This window comes from Onychomys torridus, chromosome 7 (assembly GCF_903995425.1).
Source record: "Onychomys torridus chromosome 7, mOncTor1.1, whole genome shotgun sequence".
Taxonomy (NCBI): Eukaryota; Metazoa; Chordata; class Mammalia; order Rodentia; family Cricetidae; genus Onychomys; species Onychomys torridus.
This window is the reverse complement of record NC_050449.1, coordinates 20,377,694-20,397,567: the sequence shown is the minus strand read 5'-3', so window position 1 is coordinate 20,397,567 and position 19,874 is coordinate 20,377,694. Positions and strand designations below refer to the sequence as shown.

The 19,874-nt window shown below is 44.8% G+C and overlaps 1 protein-coding gene across 1 annotated transcript in view; it reads right to left on the bottom strand.

Annotated features, from left to right (window-relative positions):
- The window catches only part of Eepd1 (endonuclease/exonuclease/phosphatase family domain containing 1), a 105,516-nt gene that overhangs the window by 38,720 nt on the left and 46,922 nt on the right, over positions 1-19,874 (bottom strand). The window contains exon 3 of the mRNA XM_036192968.1: positions 4,976-5,027. Coding sequence (XP_036048861.1) covers positions 4,976-5,027 — 52 coding nt within the window. The remainder of the gene's footprint in view (positions 1-4,975; positions 5,028-19,874) is intronic.

Here is a 19,874-nt window from a genome sequence, read left to right as displayed (position 1 = left end):
GCTCCTAATCTGGAAACTAGGCCTTGTATAGTGTTCATAAAAAAGAAAAATTCAGAGATATGACTTGCCAGACATCCTTGGGTCTCTCCCCAACCCACAGCCCTAACTTGAGGCTGTGGCACAAGCCTATAATGCCAGCACTGGGGAGGCAGAGGCAGGATGATCACCATACATCTGAGGACGGCCTGGTCTACACAGTAGTCCCAGGCCAGTTAATGCTACATGGTAAAACCTGACTCCAAAAAAACCAAACCAAACCAACAGGGCGGGGGTGCTGGGGGTAGTCAAGAAATTAAAACAGGAACTCTTGAAGTCTATCCATTGAGGTCACTGGCATTCACAATTCCCTTATCACAGTGGTTCTCAATCGTCCTGATGCTGTGACTCTTTTATACAGTTCCTTATATTGTAGTGACTCCCAATCATAAAAGTATTTCCTTACTATTTCATAACTTTAATTTTGCTACTGTTCTGAACTGTAATGTAATGTACCCGATATGCAGGATATCTGAAATACAACCCCAAATGGGTCATGACCCACAGGTTGAGAACCACTGCTCTATTAGTATGTTAGTTTTGATGCTGAATAGGACAGATAAGTTACAAGAGCCCTAAACCCAGTTAGGAACACTGGGAAAATGGAGAAAATAGAAGACAGGGTAAAGAGACAAAATGTCCCCTCAGTACAGTGTGGCCAGGGGTCAGTCTGACAAGCACAGCTCTAGAGTGTGATGGAAGACATCACAGAGAGCAAGATCAGAGGTGAGAAAGGGGACCCAGGATCCAGGAGGGTTTTCTCCCAGAGCCACAGGGAGCCACAGTGTGGCTCTAAGTTGCCCCAGCTCTGGGTTCTATAGACAGTGGGGAAAACCTCTGCTAAAATACTGAGATTACAATAACAATCATGACAGTAAAGGAGAGAGCATTGGAAATCTCATTTTCTGAGACCTCCAAACACCTCCAGTCTTACATGTTATGTCTTACACATCTCAAGCCTTTGCTGTTCAGACCTAACCTACCAGTGCTTGTGAGAGACAACACCTTTCAGAATCACTACCACCTTCCAAGATGGAGGCTTGCTCAAGTCCCTACTATTAGGACTGAAGGCACCCGTTCCAATGTCATGAAGTCTCAGGAATTCAGTGAGTATAAACTCTACAGGCAGGTTTCCATTTGAACCCAGTGGAATAATAGTAAAAGAGGTTTGAGGCTTGCATACTGCATTTCTGAGACCTCTCTTGCTGGCTCTATTACTAGCAGGACAAGTAAATTATAAATGGGGGTTTTAAGAGCCTGGGAAGATGGCTCTGTGGATTAAGAGTGCTTGCTTTGCCAGCATAAAGACTTGAGTTCAAATCCTAGCATTCACATAAAAAAGCCAGGCATGGTTGCACATGTCTGTAACCCCAGCACGGTATCAAAGACAGGCAGATCCCAGGAGCTTGCTGGCTAACTATTTCAGCCTAGCAGAAGTAGTGAGCTTCTAATTCAGAAAGACAGCAATGGAGAGAGACCCCTCCCCATTTTGCTCTGGATTCTAAACAAGAATGTGTGCTTGCATACTCATGTGCATGCCACACACGATGGGGATCACAAATAGATGGGTCTGCGTATTTTTAGTTGTCCCCACCCTCCCCACACACACGTGCATCACAAAGGAGCTTCATGAGACACAAAAGCAAAATCTTCGGCCTCTAGTAGGTTTCTGCCTATCACAGGCTAGTCAATAATCACTGTGGAGCTAGTAAATGATCCACTCCTGAACAGTTTGGGGACTGTGATACACATCAGCCACCTGGGGTCTCTGCAGAATGTGGCTTTGACTCAGTGGGTCTGGGCTAAGGGTCAAAGTTCCACATTTTTAAGGACCTTCCAGAGCTACCGGTGCAAGGAATAGCAAAGTTGCATGGTTTACCAGACACTTTTTGCAATGGCTCTCTAGCCATGACCTAGTGGAAAGGAATCTATCATCTATGAGGCTCTTCAAGGAACATATTGTATTTCAACAAGCCATTGAACTAATCTTACTGCAAACAAACAAACAAATAAAAATAAAACAAAAACAAAAGGGACTAATTCAGGCAATATCTCATGTATCATTCAAAATATAACTGGATACCAAGTGCATAACTACCAGCTGTTTCAGGAATTTTCTAAAAATGTTTGCTACTTGCCCAGCAAACAGAAACCTCAACAAACACTTGGAGAACGAATGAGCAAATGAGCAGAAAACTGCACAGAAGATTGACGTGAACTGCCAGAACGTGGCTCCCCATCGGGCCCTGCGTATATTTCAATGGTCCTACAAAATTTCCTGCTGGTCATCTGTCGAGATGGGATGATAAAAACCCACCATCAGGCTTCTTGAAAGGGCAGAAGGGAAGACAAGGAGAACAGCTGGAGGTGGGGGATGAAGGAAGCGGTATATACAGAAGCTGACTTCTGGAGACTTCTCAGACCCAGAAGTTCTACTAGGCACCTTTACCTAGACTGCCCACATAACTCTCTTCCAACCCTTTGTGAATTAGGGATTATGATTTTCATTTTACAGCTGGGAACCTGAGGCACAGAGGATAAGTAACCCAAGATAATTCAGGAGGGAAGGGGAAGGCAGCTTTTGGAGAGAGCCAGAGAAGCCTGGTTCTCAGGGCGGCACAATGGCTCACTGGCTGGCAGCCAGCCACAGCAAGCCTGACACCACCTCTCTGATCCATTTTGCAGCTTTGGTCTCTCAACTGGCCTGGCTATGTGGTCTCTCTAAACTAGACAGTAACCACTTCAAAGACATAACTGGTATTTTTGGTGCCTGTGTTTTTATTATACTGATGCACTGGATGTGGAAGGTCTATGTATGGTAAGATTTGTTTCTAACTTTTCAAAATCAGGAAGTAAAACAAATAACTGTGTAGATGAATTTCTAAAAGGTCTTATTAATAAATTAAAAAAAAAACCATAGAGCCAAAAATTGGGGTTAAAGCCTGAGAGAGACCAGAGGAATAGGAATGGCCACAGCTAACCTCACCTCACCAACTCCACAGCTTCCAAAAGCGAGCTACTTCCTGTCTACCCATGCCTATATGCTGGGCTGTTCTGCCATCTGATTTGCTCTCTCTGTCCAGCTGCATCACTTCCTCTTCCTGCCCAGCTCTGTCACTTCCTGTCTGCCTATTCAGACCTCCAGACCTCCATAGTTAACTAGTGTTGGAATTTAAGGCATGTGCCACCACACATGGCTGTTCCCAGTGCGGCCTTGAACTCACATAGATCCAGACAGATCCCTGCCTCCCAAGTGACAGGATTAAAGGCGTGTGCTAACATTGCATGACATTTGTGTTCACTTATAATGACTGGCTTTCTTCCAATCTCCAGGCAAGATTTATTAGAGCACAAATAAAATATCACCACATAACTTCAGTAAATACTACTACAAAGAAAAAAAAATGGGATAGGTCTTTTAAACAGTTTCAAGAACATACAAAGAACAGTCATATATCTGTTTACACAGAAGGTCCAATGGTTTGTATTCTACCCCATCTGCATATCTCCTCTCTATAGAAAGATAGATATATGATGGACAGACAGACAGACAGATATGGATAGATATCCCTCCCTCTCTCCTCTCCCCCTCTCTCTCTTTCTCTCCACTGTCTCTGGAATCCTTTCAGAATGATTGTTAAGATCCGTTCCTATATTCCTTCCCGTGATTCCTAAGGACCAGGCCATTCTCTTACAGGACCAAAAACAAGTTATCAGCTTCAGGGAAAGTTATTGTTAATTTAGTCCCTTTATCTAATTTACTATCTACAATCAAGGCTGCCATTTGGCCCATTGATAGCTTTTATAGTCATCACAGTATCTCTTAGTAGCTAAATGTCTATGAAGAATTGATATGAAGAATTAACATGAGCAGAGTGCTTAGGCATCCAGAGAGCCATTTGGCTACATTAGCTCATTTGCCTTGCATCTTGCCTTTCTAAGGTGCAGTGGAGGCACTGTTCCTGCTTCGCCCATCATGGAAAAGGAGCCAAGTGGAGCCTCAGAGCTCAGGCCACTCCCCACCCTTCACAGTACTGGTTGGTGCTGGTGTCAAGACCTTCTTTGTTTCAATGCCAAGGGACTGAGCACTAATCCAAACATTTTAAATTCCTAAAATAAATACCATTTGGATGTTTATCTTTCAAATCACTTAGTTTCAAGTCAACCTACAGATTACAATCAACATTTGTAGGAAGAGTACTGAGCTAGCCCTGGGGGAGTGTACTACTGCATGAGTGCAATAGGGCCCCCTACGGCATTTTAGGGCCTGGCCTCCTAGGCACCTGCCTAACCTGCATTGCTGAGCCCATTCCTCCTCACACCTAGAACTCAAACCCATAAGCAAAAGGCTGTCAGTTCCAGGGTTGACTCAAACAGAGAAGAGAGAAATGAACCAAAATCACCTCCCGGGTGCGGTGGCGATTTCCCAATCTTCAGCAACAGCCTGAAGGGATGTACTATCACAGCCATGTCTGCTAAACATTGAAGCTATCATTTCAGAAATGGAACTGTGGGGTTCAGATCCTCGCTCCTCCACTGAGTTCGTTTCCCTTGGGCCGGTTACCAAGTGTGGCTGGACCTCAATTCCTTCACCCACACACTCAGACAATCAAACATGGAGAAGAGAGGAGGGGATGGCAAGGTTGAAGGCTAGCGTGTAGGAGGCCTCTTCCTTGCTCCTGCTGCTCGGAAGCACCAGAAACCTTCAGAGGGCAGCCTGGCTTGTGACAAGCCAGCCTCTGCTTTCACAGAGCTTGGAAGGAACAGAGCAAGTTTGGGTCTGCAAGAGTGAATGGCCTGTGACTGGAAGCTTTGACTAGCAGTCTACAAGGCTCACTGCCTGTGGAGAATACGAACAAGCAGACCCCTTCTGCAGTCTGTGCTGTCTCCGTCAGGGAGCAGAATTCCTCCTGTGTGGCAGAAAGAACAAAATATTTACCTTTTCCAGGGCCTCTTTGTCGAGCAGTTCTTGCACAGCTAGAAGTTTGATGCTGTAAGAAAAAAAATTAAAACAATACTTGAAATAAGTCATTTCATGTCACCAAGCATCATCACACAGGTCACAGAAATAAGAATGTGAACTCTCAGCCCGCCCATCTTCCTATATCACATCCTACCTTAAGGTGACTTTTTGTCTGTTTGTTTGATTCAAAATGACTGTTCCAAATATATTTAAGATGTCTCTAAACTCTAAAAGTAACTTTACCACAAGATTAAGCACCTTCTATTTTCAGTAGAAGTCGAAAGTCGGACTCGAAAAGGAGTTTGCACACCAATGCTCACACTATTCATCATAATTCAAAGATAGAAACAACTCAAATATATATCCACAGAATAAACAAAGAAGTGCAAAGTGGGGTTGGTGTGTGTGTGTGTGTGTGTGTGTGTGTGTGTGTGTGTGTGTGCGTGCGTGCGTGTGTGTGTGTGTGTGTGTGTGTGTGTGTGATTCATCCTTACAGGAAGGATATCCTGATATATACAACATAGATCATAGACAAATCCTGAAAACACACTAAGTGAAATAAGTCAGTGATAGAAAGATGACTCTGGGTGACCTCACTTCCGTGAGGAAAGAGTAGCTATTTGATAAAGACAGAAAGAGAAGTGGTTCTTCCCTAGGGCTGGGGTGAGGGGAGTGGGAGCTATTGATCAAGTGGTATGGCACTTCTGTGTAGGATGAAGAAAAGGTTCTGGAGTTAGACGGTGGTGACGGCTACACAACAGTGCAAACGTGCTGGTGCCACCCAAATGTCTGCTTAATGATGGTTGAAATAGTAAGCTTGGTTATTCACATTTCACCATAGAGCATCCTTAAAGTGACGGGCAATTGCTTCATGCAAGGAACTCAAGCAAGTTCCGGGGAATATGAGAATGCAACAGTGACTCATGTTCAGTATGAATCTTCACTCACAATCCTTTCTGTGAAAATGGGCAACTAGTAAACATCCTGTATTGCTCATCAGGCACTGATGGCACCTTACTGTGTGCATGAGGCTGGGAATGTGCATGACTTTAGGACATGTTCCCTGCCTGTCAGTTTCAGGGCTGCTTGGCAGCCAAGGTCTTATCAGGACATAAAGTGAAGTGTCTCGAACGGATGTACAGAGGAACTAAGGGAGCCCTGACTCCACAGACAGCATAGAGGGCTTCCTGAAGATACCCAAAATAGCCTTGCCAGGAGAGAAGTTGAGGTGGAGGCTATATGTAGAACAGTGGCTCTTAACCTGTGGGTCCAGACCCCTTTGGCAAACCTCTATCTCCAAAAATACTTATGATTCATAACAGTAGCAAAATTACAGTTATAAAGTAGCAACAAAAATAATTTTATGGTTGGGGGTCACCACAACATGAGGAACTGTATTGAAGGGTCCCAGTATTAGGAAGGTTGAGAACCACTGCTGTAGAAGGATACCCAAAAACATGAAGAGGAGTGGGCAATATCCCAGTTTCCAGATTAGGGCCTAGAGCCTTGACTGCAACCAGCAACTGGGGTGACAGAATCCAGCAGCAGGTGTAGATTATAGGACAATGCTTTTTTTTTAATAGACTTAACTGCTTCTAAAGCATTTGTGAGCAGATATAGTCAAGCATGCAGGCAAGACCTGGGCTGTGGTGAGTACAGTAGGCAGAAGCATGAGAATTCAGACATGGATTGGAGAAGAGTCAACTGTAGGATGGGTGACAACGCTCCATCCCCAAGGCTGATGTACCTATTTATGGTCACTGGTCATTGTAGTCCATACTTCACAGGTTGTGTAGAGCAGAGGGGAACCCTGTTTGCCAAACATAGCTGCCTACAGGCATAATGCCATCCAAGGCTCATCAGCCCTTATAAACTTCACCCTCCTGAAACAATTAAGCAAATATATCCTGTCTAAGGCAATGGTTTATCTTACTAGCAGGTCCAGGAAAGGCAACTCCTGCCTTCAAGGCCTACAAGAGGCCACCACTACCTTCATCCACAATTTGGCAAAGGTGGGTGCTAACAGATTGCCTCAGGGCCTTCCCTCCACTAGCCACTTACTTCTCTCCCGTCTACTACACAGATTTACTTCAGCTGTTTTCTTAGGGACACTGTATGACTGGCCCCAAGCAGCTTTTCTGGTCAACCACGGCAGAGGGTGTCTACTTACATGTTGCTTTTCTTGGGATACTTCCTACTCTCTTTAAAGTGTTATTTGATGTGGGGTTTCACTTATCTTCTCCCAACTACTGAAGCACTTTAAGGCCGAGGGCTTAGATGTTCTCGCCCATAGCCATACTTGTAATGCCTACAAGTGACATGTATAAAACATTCAAGGAGTATTTGCTAACTTCATGGGCCAAGAGGCCCGAGGGCCAAATTACTTTGAAAACTCCTACATTCCAGTGTGGATGAGTCAAATGCCAAGTCATGCCTCGGTTTCCCCATATGAAGAAAAAAAAAAGATGCCTTAAAGGAGTTCACTGGACAAATTCACCCTGGGTAAAAGTTACTTACTAAACATGGTTGTGTAACTGACTGTTGCTATGAAACACACCCTGTGGCAGCTCGAAGCCATTAGTCCTTCCTCAGCACATTCTAACTACCAAAGCGAAGATTCTAGGCTAGCAGTATGGGCAGCACCTGATGCACTAAGTTAGCAGTATCCGGTCATAGCTCAAGTTACAGAAGCTTAAATTGCCTCTGAAATAACTACTGGATAATGTTTACTGGGAAGGACATGGTAAACAGCCTCCTGTTCCTGCTTGCTTGTGATCCCATGGTCTGATCTAATGACAAATATCAGAAGTCAACAGGTCAGAGGTGGAAGCTGAGAGCCAGTCAACTCTTTCTCTTCCCATCCACAGATACCACATCCAGCCTACCGACCGGCACCATAGGAAATATCTGGAGGAAAAATGAAATGAAAATACCTCTGCCCACTCTGGGCTACTCCTCCCCACTCTGTAGAACAGGGTGACACCTACATGGTTCCTCTCCAACCATCCATGGCCCCTGTCACCTCTTTCCATGGGGCTTCCCTCTATTGACTTTTAACTGAACTTCGGAATCCTTCTCAACATCCCAGCAAACCAAACGCAGTCTACTAAAGATGATAGCAGGCTCAAGTCCACTTAACATCTGCTTGAAACCCAATACCAGTATTCACATCATTGGGAAAGGGCAGAAAGAAACAGACATGCTCACACTTAAAGCCCCAACCCCAGATGGAAGGGCCGCAGGGCCGGGGAGGGATGAGACAGTCACAGGAGCCCGGGGAGGGATGATGATGTGACACTCAATCTAGAGACAGTCTGAGCCCCAGATCAGGAGCAGGGCGGCTGCCTTGGAACCCTTCACCAAGTTGTGACCCTTCCTCCTGAGACCTAGAGACTCTGAGGGTGTCCTCAGATGTCCCTTTAGATGACTACTCCACTGTTATTCCTAATGTTGGGTGCTCCTCGAGTCTCAGATACTTTTATCAGTACCGATGATATCCAGTCTTCTAACTCACCAGGTATACCCTGGGAAGTGATTTCACACATGTTTAGAGGCAGCAAACTTATTTACCAAATCTTCCATTTGATACCATCTAACGTCTTAGTCTGGAAGATCATCTTCTGTTACGTCGCTTTCAACTCTGCCCCTTCTCCATACCTCCTCCTTTCTGCTACTTTCACAAGTACATACTGAAGCTCTCCTGATGGAGAAACTGCATCATGCTTGGGGTGGGGGCACATGTGAATGCACAGTAGGCCCTGCCCTCAAGAGCTGCAAGGTACAAATGAAAGTGTTGCTTAGGTACATACTCAGGGGCAGGAGCGTGTGGCATTTATAGTCTCCCAGGTTCCAAACTGGATCCAGGCCTCAGTGCATGTGTCTGTGGGTGGCCTGAGACCTAGTCAGCAGTCTCTGAGATCAGCAGAGGATGGGCAGATAAACACCCGATGAACAGTCTCCCCCTTTCTGCACTGCACTTAGAGAAGAGAGGGAAAGCACATGAAAGCAGCTAGCAGCACTGACTTGATTCCAAAGAGACAACCTCAAGGGCAAGTTCTGAAGACAAGCGACACTTACAAGCACCTGGAACACACACAATCAACTTTTGCCACATAAGCTTCAAAAAGGCAACATGCTGGGGGCTAGGGGATGGAATGGGGTAGGGGTGCACTGTCTTTTTTATCAGGGCAACATCTGGCACCCTGGGGTTTCTAAGAAGATTAGAAGCAGCCCTGGGAAGAGTGAAAAAACAGAACCACCAGGTCAGAGATAAGCCAGAGGGCAGCTGCAATCAGGGTGGCTTGGAGCCACAGACTGAACAGCTCTTAGTAGCCCAAGGGCACGGATAGGAATACTTGATAGAGCCTACAACCATGTTTTGTTTGTTTTTATTGGTTTGAGAATTTCATATGTAAGTAGTATATTTACATTATTTCTAGCCATCCTTCCTCTCCATCCAACTCCTCCCAAATCCCCCAGCTCCCTTTGATATATGATCTCTTCTTTACTTACTATTGTTCTATTCATGCATATGTGCATATGTACATATAAACACATAATGAGTTCATTGAGTGTTGCTCATATGTATATATGTTTAGGGCTGACCTCTTGAGATTGGATAATCTATCGGGGCTCAATCTATCCGGGAGAAGATTCTCAGCAGCCATTAATCTCACATAGCTCTCACCCAGGGGTGGTATACTGTGAGATTTCCCCCACCCACACTGCAATGTCAATTGGTGTTATCACTGCACCACTCTCTTTTTTTTTTTTTTTTTGGCTTTCTGAGACAGGGTTTCTTTGTAGCTTTGGAGCCTGTCCTGGAACTCACTTTGTAGACCAGACTGGCCTCGAACTCACAGAGATCCGCCTGCCTCTGCCTCCCGAGTGCTGGGATTAAAGGCGTGCGCCACCGCTGCCGCCGCCACCACCACCACCACCACCTGCACTGCACCACTCTTATTTAAGCAGACATACTGCTGGGATTCCATGGGTGCATCTTCCCATTATATAGAACAGACACTATGTCACAGCAGACACTCTGGTTCTCCGGATCTTACCGCCTTTTCCCCTCCTTTTCTACAATGCTCCCTGCGCCTCAAGTGTAAAGGTTGTACAGGAGCTACAACACATTTGAGGACAAAACTCCCAATTCTAGAGACAGGCATGTGGTCTGGGAGATTATACCCCAGTAAAAGGAAGTCTAGAGTCGAAAACTGCAGTGTGTGGGATAGAATTAGCACATGATAAATCCATGAGGGTCCTATGATAACACATAAACAAAACATTTAAGACTCCTGTTTTACACACCAGGCATTCCTGAGAGACAGTGAGAAGCAAGGGCAGCCTTTCTCAATGCACCTGAGTCTGATAAAGGAGCCAGATGATAATATCAGCCACAGAGAAAGCACTCTGCATGTTGAATATGCTATACGGCCTCCTAGAAGGACACCAAAGCTAAGAAGATCCTTTGTTTGTCTTGTTTGAGCCAGGGTCTTACTATGTAATTTAGGCTGGTTTGAACTCATAGTCCTCCTGCCTCAGCCTCCTAAGTATGAACCATCTCAGCAAGGCTTTTTGAATGAATATGGAAAAGCCAAGAGTAACCTCATCTTAATTTCTGGATTAAGACTGGGAACTGGAGGAAATATGTGGTTAGGAAGGAACATGGAGATGGAGAACAGTAACTTATGTCTGGAATACTCTGACACTTGGCTCTTGGAGCCTTGGAGTGCAGTATGAGACAGCAAGCACCTGGCTATAACTCAGCAAGTCCTAGGCTCCAGAATTGGGCAATGGGGTAGGAAGGCAGTGTCAAAGGAGTTAGCTTCCTGAGGAGGCTAAACACAGAGAACAGCCAACAGCAGATTCCCTAAGCCATATAAGCATTTGTACATATTTATTGTGTGTGTGTCTAAGTGTGTTTGTGTGCACCATACACACATGTGGGAGCCTGAGGAAGTCTGAAGAGATGTCAGATCCCCTGGAACTGAAGTGACAGACAGTTGTGGGTTTTCATGTGGGTGCTGAGAACCAAACCCAGCGCCTCTGCTGGAGCAGCAGGTACGCTTAACTGCTAAGCCATAGCCATTTTAGAGACAGAAAGAAGCCCAGCATGGCAGTGCACACTGTTGATATAATCCCAGCACTTGAGAGGATGAGGCAGGAGGAATGTTGGCTGTGGGCCAGCCAGTGCTACACAGACAGATAATGAGTTCTAGGCCATCCTGAGCTACAGAGTGAGAACCTGTCAAAAAAAGATTTCTTTTTGAGAGCAGAGAGGACTTCCAGGAAAGTGGAAGGAAGACCTGGAGCTCTACACAAGTGAAGAAAGAGAAGTGGGTTACAGTCTAGGCAAATGATACACTGTCTTCTCATAATCTAGCTGGCCTTGTCCAAGAGTAAAGCTCAGGGATCTGTACCTTCTTTTTGTTTCCATCCTACCCCAATCCTTTTTGCTTATTTTAAAGTGATTTGGGTTTTTGTTGTTGTTATTGTTGCTGTTATCGTTTGATTTCTTTTTAGATAGGATTCCACTCTGTAGCTTAAGCTATGCTGTGTTATGTAGCCTCAGACTTGTTTTTGGCAATCATCCTGCCTCAGCCTCCCAAGTGCTGGTATGACAAGATGAAGCCACCATGATCAGCCCCTTCCTTGATAAAAATCAAAGAAATCAGTTTCGCCCAGAATATGTGATCAGCGTTTGCATATTAGGGCAGAATAAAAGATTCCAGAGAGTTCCAAAGAGTGCCCAGAGCAGTTTTTTTTTATCACAATACAACATTGCCAGAGTCTCCTCTGCAAGGAAAACGGAGAAGACTGTGGATTCTCAACGTTAAGAACCTTTGCCAAACCCTACAGTGATCCCAGGAAGGCGAAACTGTAGTCCTGGTACATCTGTCATGTAAAGCTCGGGATCCAGAGAAGGAAAATCCCATGCCTCAGCAGAGGACAGCTATAGCAGGCTCCTGACTGGAAGCTCCCAGCAAGGGCAAGAGAAGGAGGTGAAAGCCAGGCCTGATGGCCATAGGTCAGGGCCACACTATTCGATGTCCCTGTGTAGTGCTCAGGAAGTTGGACAAGTCAAGGTCAGAAATGGTGCCAACCCAGCTGCCCAAACTCTCCTCCCTTCCCCTTTGGAGGAGGCTCCCCAGGAACAAGACGACAAAGAAACCTCCCTTGTGGCCTCCAAGGCTCAGAAGAAGTCGTGAATGTCACAGATAGACTTGTTTTCCCTAAAACGTTTAACTTTCTCCCACCATTGTGAAACGGCCGTCAGCCACTGCTGGACAGTAGACTTCTCTGAGGGAAGGCACTGGTCCTGCTGTCTCCAGACATACCTGTTGTCACCGACAACAGACACGTTAGTGTCTCATCCCCACCAAAGCTGAGTGCTACTGCGTGTGTCAGCTTGAGAACAATCTGCACACAATTCAGCCCGCAGTCACTGCCCTTGGGGAGTCCACAAAACAGTCTGAAAAAGGACCTTCCTTAAGGAGAAGCCCAAGAGTTTCTAGTCCATTTTCAGGTTTTCAACTGTTTGGGTTCATTACCATGATTTCCGTTTCCTTAGAAATTTATCTGGTTTACTCATATTTCCAAAGCTTGAGCCAAACCCACAGAAAGGTGGTGGGACAGAGGTGACTCTGCAGAGTTGTCTTCTGGTTGCCACACACATGCTGCGTTTAAGGCAACCCCCTACCCCACGCACACACATGAATAACAAATAAAGAGTTTTTAAAAATAACTAAGTTCATGAGAATGCAGGCTACTTGGTCAGCCTTGTGAAAACCGATCACCTCTGCCACCCTTTTCCCAAGTTATTTGGGTAATTTGGGTCCCCAGCTTTGCATCGGTCACTTTCTCTGACTGCTTCTCATGATGGTTTAAATTATTTCTTACATACAGAGTTACACATTTTGCTCTATTCACACCCACTATACAAAGTCTACTTCCTAACCAATAAAAAGACAAAGTAGGTAGGCTAGTTGACATACACGTAATCATAGCCCTAGTGGGGAAAAGCAGAAAGACTGTGAGCTGAGGTCAGCACAGGCTTGCACAGCAAGCTTCTGTTTCAGACCATTTGTGATGATCTCCTTCACACCGAGTGTCTGCTTGTATTTCCCACATGTCTGAGTGGTTCAAAATCTGTTTGGAGTTCTACAAGTGTTTCCCACTGAGCTTCTTCATAGTGGTGCAGGGAGTAAGATCTGAGGGCTAAGTCAGTGTAAGCAGCACTGCCTCTTGTTTGCAGCGTTTTAGGAACCTTGGGAGCTCTGGAGAAGGAAAGGGGGTTCAGCACAGCACATACATCTATGCCCCCCCATCAGGGACACGAGTAAACTCCACATGTTGCTCTGTTCATAGGAAGCATTTAAAGGTTGGTGTAAACACTCATGCTGCTTGGAGGCTTTCTTTAGTCATTAACACATTCTTGAAGATGAGAAAGAACAATTGAGGGAAAGCACAGCATTTCAGACAAGCAGCATAAAATGTTCATCTTCTCTCCCCTTTCGGACTTCCATTGTAAGATTTGTGATTGTTTTTAAACGTCAACTGTGCAGCATTTGATCAAGGACTCCACAGATGACATTATGTTGTAATGTTGAAAGGCTAGATGTGCTCAGGGCTCCCATACTGAATAAACTCACTGGGATATCTTTTCACTGTAGAGCAGAAACATTACTTCGGATGCTAGGAACTGCTTGAAGGTGAAACGTTAGCAGTGCTCTCTAGGGCTACCGATTCCAGTGCTTGTAACAGTCATTCTCGTTGTGACCAGTTTCAAGCCCGAGCTGGGAAGAGATGTGATCAGCCAGCTCTTAGGAATTCTTAACACCCAGGCAGCAGAACACTCTAGTGAGAAGGGGCTAGATGCATGTGGCCCTTCAGATTTGTATGTTAAAACCCAGTAGCCCTCAATGTGATGGAGTTGGGAGGTGGTTGATCATGCCATGAGGGGGTAGAACCTTTACATGGGTTTGCCTTATTATGCTGTGCTGTGAAGAGTCTGTATTTAGAACAGATGAAAGGCTTGTAGAAACCTTATACTGAACAAATCTATTGACAACTGTGTGATCTCTTTGCATCTCTGTCACATTCTTATATAGCTTTAAATTTCTGCATTATTATGATTTATATCTGTGACCGGTGATCTTTGATGCTACTACTGTAATTGTTTGGGATGCCATACAAGTACCATATAACACAGGAAGCTTCATTAGTAAATGTGAATGTGTTTCCCCACTGGAGAGCTGTTCTCCATCTCTCTCCCTCTCCTTAGGCCTCCCTAGCCTCTGAGACACAACAATATTGAAATCAGGTCAGTCAATCGCTGTACAGACATCTGTGAGTGTCTATGTAAACAGAAGAGTTTCATGAAGCTTCTCACTCTAAATCAGTGGTTCTCAACCTTTCTAATGCTGTGGCCATTTAAGACAGTTCCTCATTGATGGAGGAACATTCCTCAGTGGTGACCCCCCAGCCATAAAATTATTCTCAACGCTACCTCATAAATGTAATTTTGCTACTGTTATGAATTGTAATGTAAATGTTTGTATTTTCTGATCTTAAGGGTCTTAGGCGACCCCTGTGAAAGGGTCATTCAACGCCTCCAGTGGGTCACAACCCACAGGTTGAGAACCACTGCTTTTATAAAAAATTAGACATGAGCAAGCTTATTGGAAAAGAATCACCAAGCAAGACAGCGCATGCTATGCCTCTTGTCCCCAACACTTAGCCAAGCTGTGAGTGCAGAGCAAAAGCTCCTTTTAAATTTTTATTTTTAATTAACTAATTAATCCACGCTGGTGGCCACAGGAAAGGGTCTTGGGGAGAATGAAAAGTGCTAATTCTGTGAACACAGAAAGGAAGTAACCCAGCCTCACTGTCAGTGGGGAAACATTTCAGTGCTTTGGATAGTTCAAACCAGTCACAACAGATGCAAAGTCTACTCCAGAGCAAGGCTCTACACTCTGTAACTGTGACACTGAGAGAGCTGTGGGAGCCGCACAAGACACAGCTGGGGCTTAAGGAAGGAGCCATGTCCGGAACACAAAGTGCAGGGGAAGCAGCAGTTCTAATGGGGGAGCCAGGGGAAGCAGGCAGGGCTCCTGAGATCGCTGGTGTAGACTGCAGAAGTCCCCAGGACTTCAGAGCCAGGGACATCAAAGCCTAGCTTCAGAGCATTATGGACAGGCCGCCTCTCTTGTGAGGAGAATATAGCTGGTGACTTTGAGTGGAGGCCAGTGCTCATTAACTGTTTCCAAATTCCTAGCGCCCCAGAGAATGACACTGAAATCTATTCCTCCTGTGCTCAGTAAATGGAGTAGCAGGGACCAGAAGGCAGTGTATCTGTTTGCAACATGGTGTCCTAAGTATCTGCAGCTTATTGCTAGGACCTACTTCCCAGAAAACGTTCTTTTCAAATATTACAGAACACCCACAAAACACCTGGTCACTCAGGAGCTCTGGCAGACATAGCCAACAAGATTAATGCTGCTTTTAGGCATGCCAACATAGCTGTCCATTACGAAGGTGTCATGTCAAGTATACAAGCTTATTACTTAAGCTATGCATTTATAAGACTTGAGCTGCCATAGATCCCTCTAATGGATGTGGGCAATATGAACTGGGAACCTGCCAGAAAGAATTTACCATTCTAGATGCCATTAAGAATATCTCAAATTTATGAGCGATAGAGGCATCAATGTTAACGAGAGTTTGAAAGAGGTTGATTCCAATCCTCATGAATGATTAAGGGGTCCAAGGCTTGAGTGGAGGAAGTAACCATAGAGGTGAGGAACACCGTAAAGAGCAGGAGGTAATCGTACAAGTGAGGGAAACCACAGAGAGCAGGAATTATGAGTGGAGCCTGGGGGCAGGTGTGTCTGAACTGCCATGATGTCATGTTAAACAAGAGGTGAGGACCTGCTCTTAGGAATGAGCAAAGAAGGTCATCTCCTAAGATGGAACCTGCAGCAGATGAAGGCACCATGAAAGATGCTAAAGTGAAAACAAGGACTCTCAGTGTCAATGTCAACTCAGCCAACAAACACACAGAGGACTGCCTCTAAGTCTCACCCAAGTTCTGCTATGGGTAATGCCATCGAACACTATCACATTCTATCATTCTCTCTCACTGACCAAATCTGTGAAAGAACAATCCAGACAGAAAACTTCATTGTTATTTCAAGAAATAACTCCAACCTGTGGCGACCACCTCCTTGATCAATATGCAGCATAATTCAGGGAAGACTTCCCCACTCCCCACCCCATCCCTCAGTGACATCTACAACTCACTGCAGGCTCAAATGAACACATGCTGTTTTCAGCAATAATTTACTTTAAAAATAACACTTAGTAGGCCACATTCTAGTGCCAGAATAAGTTTTTACCTGTACGTAAGAAACCAACACTAATTTTGCTATCCCTATACAGCCAGTCATCTTACTGCAAAGGTGCCATCCTGGTGTATGCACGCCAACAAGGCCTCAGGTAACCTTACTCACTGCTATCACAGAAGACAGAGCTTGAAGGCATCTTTCAGGGAGAAACTAGGAAGGCAGGTCCTCACAGGATAACAACCTGACTGGCACTTTTCTCTTGAATTTCCCAGACTCAAAAGTGGAAGGACTTAATAATTGCTGATTATAAGTCATTGGCTCTACCGTATTCTGTCTTAGTAACCTGAACAGACCAAGGCAGACCAGATCTGCAAGGACCTAAAATTACAAAACACTTAACATTTCTATAATAAACAAAGAGAATAGGAGATAAATTATCCCACTATAATGTGTTTCACAATGATGAATTTACGAAAAAATCAGGGCCAGTAGGTAGAATGACTGAGGACATGGAATCATGTGACCAGTGGGACACGGGGAAGCTGGCGAAGGCCTGTCCTACAGAAGGCATTTGGTTGGTCAGACTGCAGTTTCTGTAAAAGTCAGGATGACAATTCTAATTTAATAGGCTCACTGTAGAAATTCGCTGAAATGTCATATGCTTACAGCATACAGTAGGTACTCACTAAATCGTACCTAACAATATCAATGTTTGTACACGGAAATGGACACAATTCTTACTTTCTTTAGAAGTGGGAAGTCCACAGAGAGCTGTCACTGATCAAAATAAAAGTGGCATTTTACAACTTAAAAAAAGAAAAATGCTGCAAAGGACCGCCAACAGATGGAAAGGACTGTGAAGGTGGAGCTGCTAAGCTGGCATTTCACAACAGCAGGACTTTTAATAGTGACATTCGGGACTGCAATGTCCCTGCGATCACTGAATCACTTAGCAGCCAACACTCCCATTCCGACCCATCCAAGGCACGCTCCCTCAGAGAAGCACATGATTACTGTAAGATCTCTAAAGGTGGCTAGACAACACACTTTTGTTCTTTATCCCTAAAATTTAAAAGAAACAGTATGCAGATGACAGGCAAACATATACAGAATGACTATTCTTTATCTTAATATTTAAGACCTGAGAGACATACATTTAATATATGCATCGTGTGTGTGTGTGTGTGTGTGTGTGTGTGTGTGTGTGTGTGTGTAAGAGAGGAAGAGACGAAGAGAAGAGAGAGAGAGATGGGCTGGGACACTGGACTCAAGTCTAAACAAGAAACTCACTTGAATTTCATAAAGACCTTATCCACATCCCCTGGAGGCAATTTTGTATATATTTCATAGCCCGTGTTCTATGGTGACATATCTCATGAGGTCATGGTTGGAATGTTTGTGATTTTAAATATTTCAGATTTCAGATTAGAGGTGGCGGTCAGCCTGTACAACAGACCTGTTTCTTCAATACTTCCAAGTCAGCATGCAGGATTTCTTTAAAAAAAAAAAAAAAAAAAAACTCCTTACCCCAAAAATGCGGACAAAATTCCAGAAGTATAAGATGTTGGAAAGGAGTTAAATATCAGGTCATTTTAAAGTGAGAAGTGAAACACTTGCCTTAAGCTGGAGAAAAACCTGCTACTTTAGGAATCCTGTGTTGCTGCTAAGTTTCAAATTGGAGGAAAGGAAGAAGAAAAAGCATTTTCCTCTGACACACACTGAGCTACATGCTTCTTAAACACTCCTGTTTGCATAACATCAGAGTCACTGTCATCAGGTCTACTTGAAAGATGAAGACAGCCTCCTGGGCCAGGATGCCTCAGGAGAACAAAGCCTTCCTTCACACTCAGGGCCAGTGCTCCCCCTCCCCCTAAACTTCTTCCTAGAGTCACATCCAAGAGGGGAAAGAGGAAGCTGCAGAGCACCCTGGAGGTTCCTGTTGGTCATTTTCAATCTAAGTGATGACGACTCAAGCCAGATGTGCTTACACCAAGCTCTCCACTCAGCATCACACCAAGCCAAGTCCAAGTGAACTGGGGACTTCCAAGGACAGACTTCTTCCAAGGCCTTTCTCAGTTCAGGCGTCCACCTCTATAGACTCTAATACTTCCTAAGTTGGATAAGGTGGCCATTCCCACTCCCCGTCCCTCCTGGTGTCCTTACCTATGCTCTGGTACTTCAAAGCCCATAAATGGATACTAGAAATAACTTCTGAAGTCCTGCTTTATATCTGGCCATGTTTTCAGACAGGAAGGAGTACTATGTTTTCTACATAGAAATTAATATGAACAATCCTTCCATGCTGGAATGACTTCTGAAGTCCAACTTTACTTCTGGTCACAGTTTCAGACAGGAAGTGGATACTGTGTTTTCCAAATGGAACCAATATGAACAATCACTTCCAGGGCACTTGGTACACTGACAGTGGGATCAGAATCCATCCCTGTGCATGAGCAGGCTTTTTGGAGCCCACTGCCTGTGATGGGACACCTCAAACAGCCTTGAGGCAGAGGAAGGGGCTGGCCATGCCTCTGCTGAGTGTGCCAGGCTCTGCTGACTCCCCATGGAGGCCTTGCCTTCTTGTTGGGGGGGAGTGGAGGGTGAGGCTGGAGGGGTGGGAGAAGGGAAGAGGGGGGATCTTTGATTGGTATGTAAAATGAATAGAAAATTTTTCTTAATTAAAAAAAAAAGTGAACCATCACAGGGCGCTTCCGAGCAACAAGGATGCCCTCTATCCCCAGCAAGGCTCACTTCTGGTCTTTTCAGTCCATTGCCAACATCTTAAGAACATTGTTCCTCATTTTATTTTTCTAAGAAAATGTAAGAGGGCTTAGCAGGGCATGCAAGTAAAACGGAACCTGTGCTTTTGGAGCACACTGGGAATTGGAAAGTCATCTAACACGGCACAGGCTTGGTGGTTCTAACCTAATGCTCCTGCCAGAACTCAGCTGACTTTCAAGACTGGCCTTTCTCAACACTGTTCTCCCTTCGGATCACATGAAATCCACCCCAGGTTTTGTAAGAGGCACAGCCTCCCTGCATCAACAAAAACCAAACCTTCCCTCTCCCCTAATGCAAACCAGCCAGCTGGAGTCAGGGAGTTGTATAAAGCAGTGGCTCATAGGGTCACATTTCAAAGAAGTCTGTTAGGTAGGTTTTAAGAATAAGTTTTCTACAAAGCTTTTCTTTTTTGGAATACTTGGAAATATATAGAGAAAAGGGGACCATGAATCATAATCCTGCTACCTGTGAATTACCATTTGGGTCTTAATGATACATTCTAGACCTTTGAAAAGTGAATATAGTACCCAAGGCCTTGGCATCCAACTCCACAGACAGTGGTTCAGACACCATCACCGCTGCTCTACTCACAACAGCTGGGAATGGGAACAACCTGAAGACAATGAAAATGGAGTACAGATACTCTGTAGAATACTATTCAGCAGAGGAGGAGGAAGGAGGAGGAGGAGGAGAAGGGGGGAAGAGGAAAAATCGTGAACTTTCCAGGTTAAAAAAAAAAAGTGGAT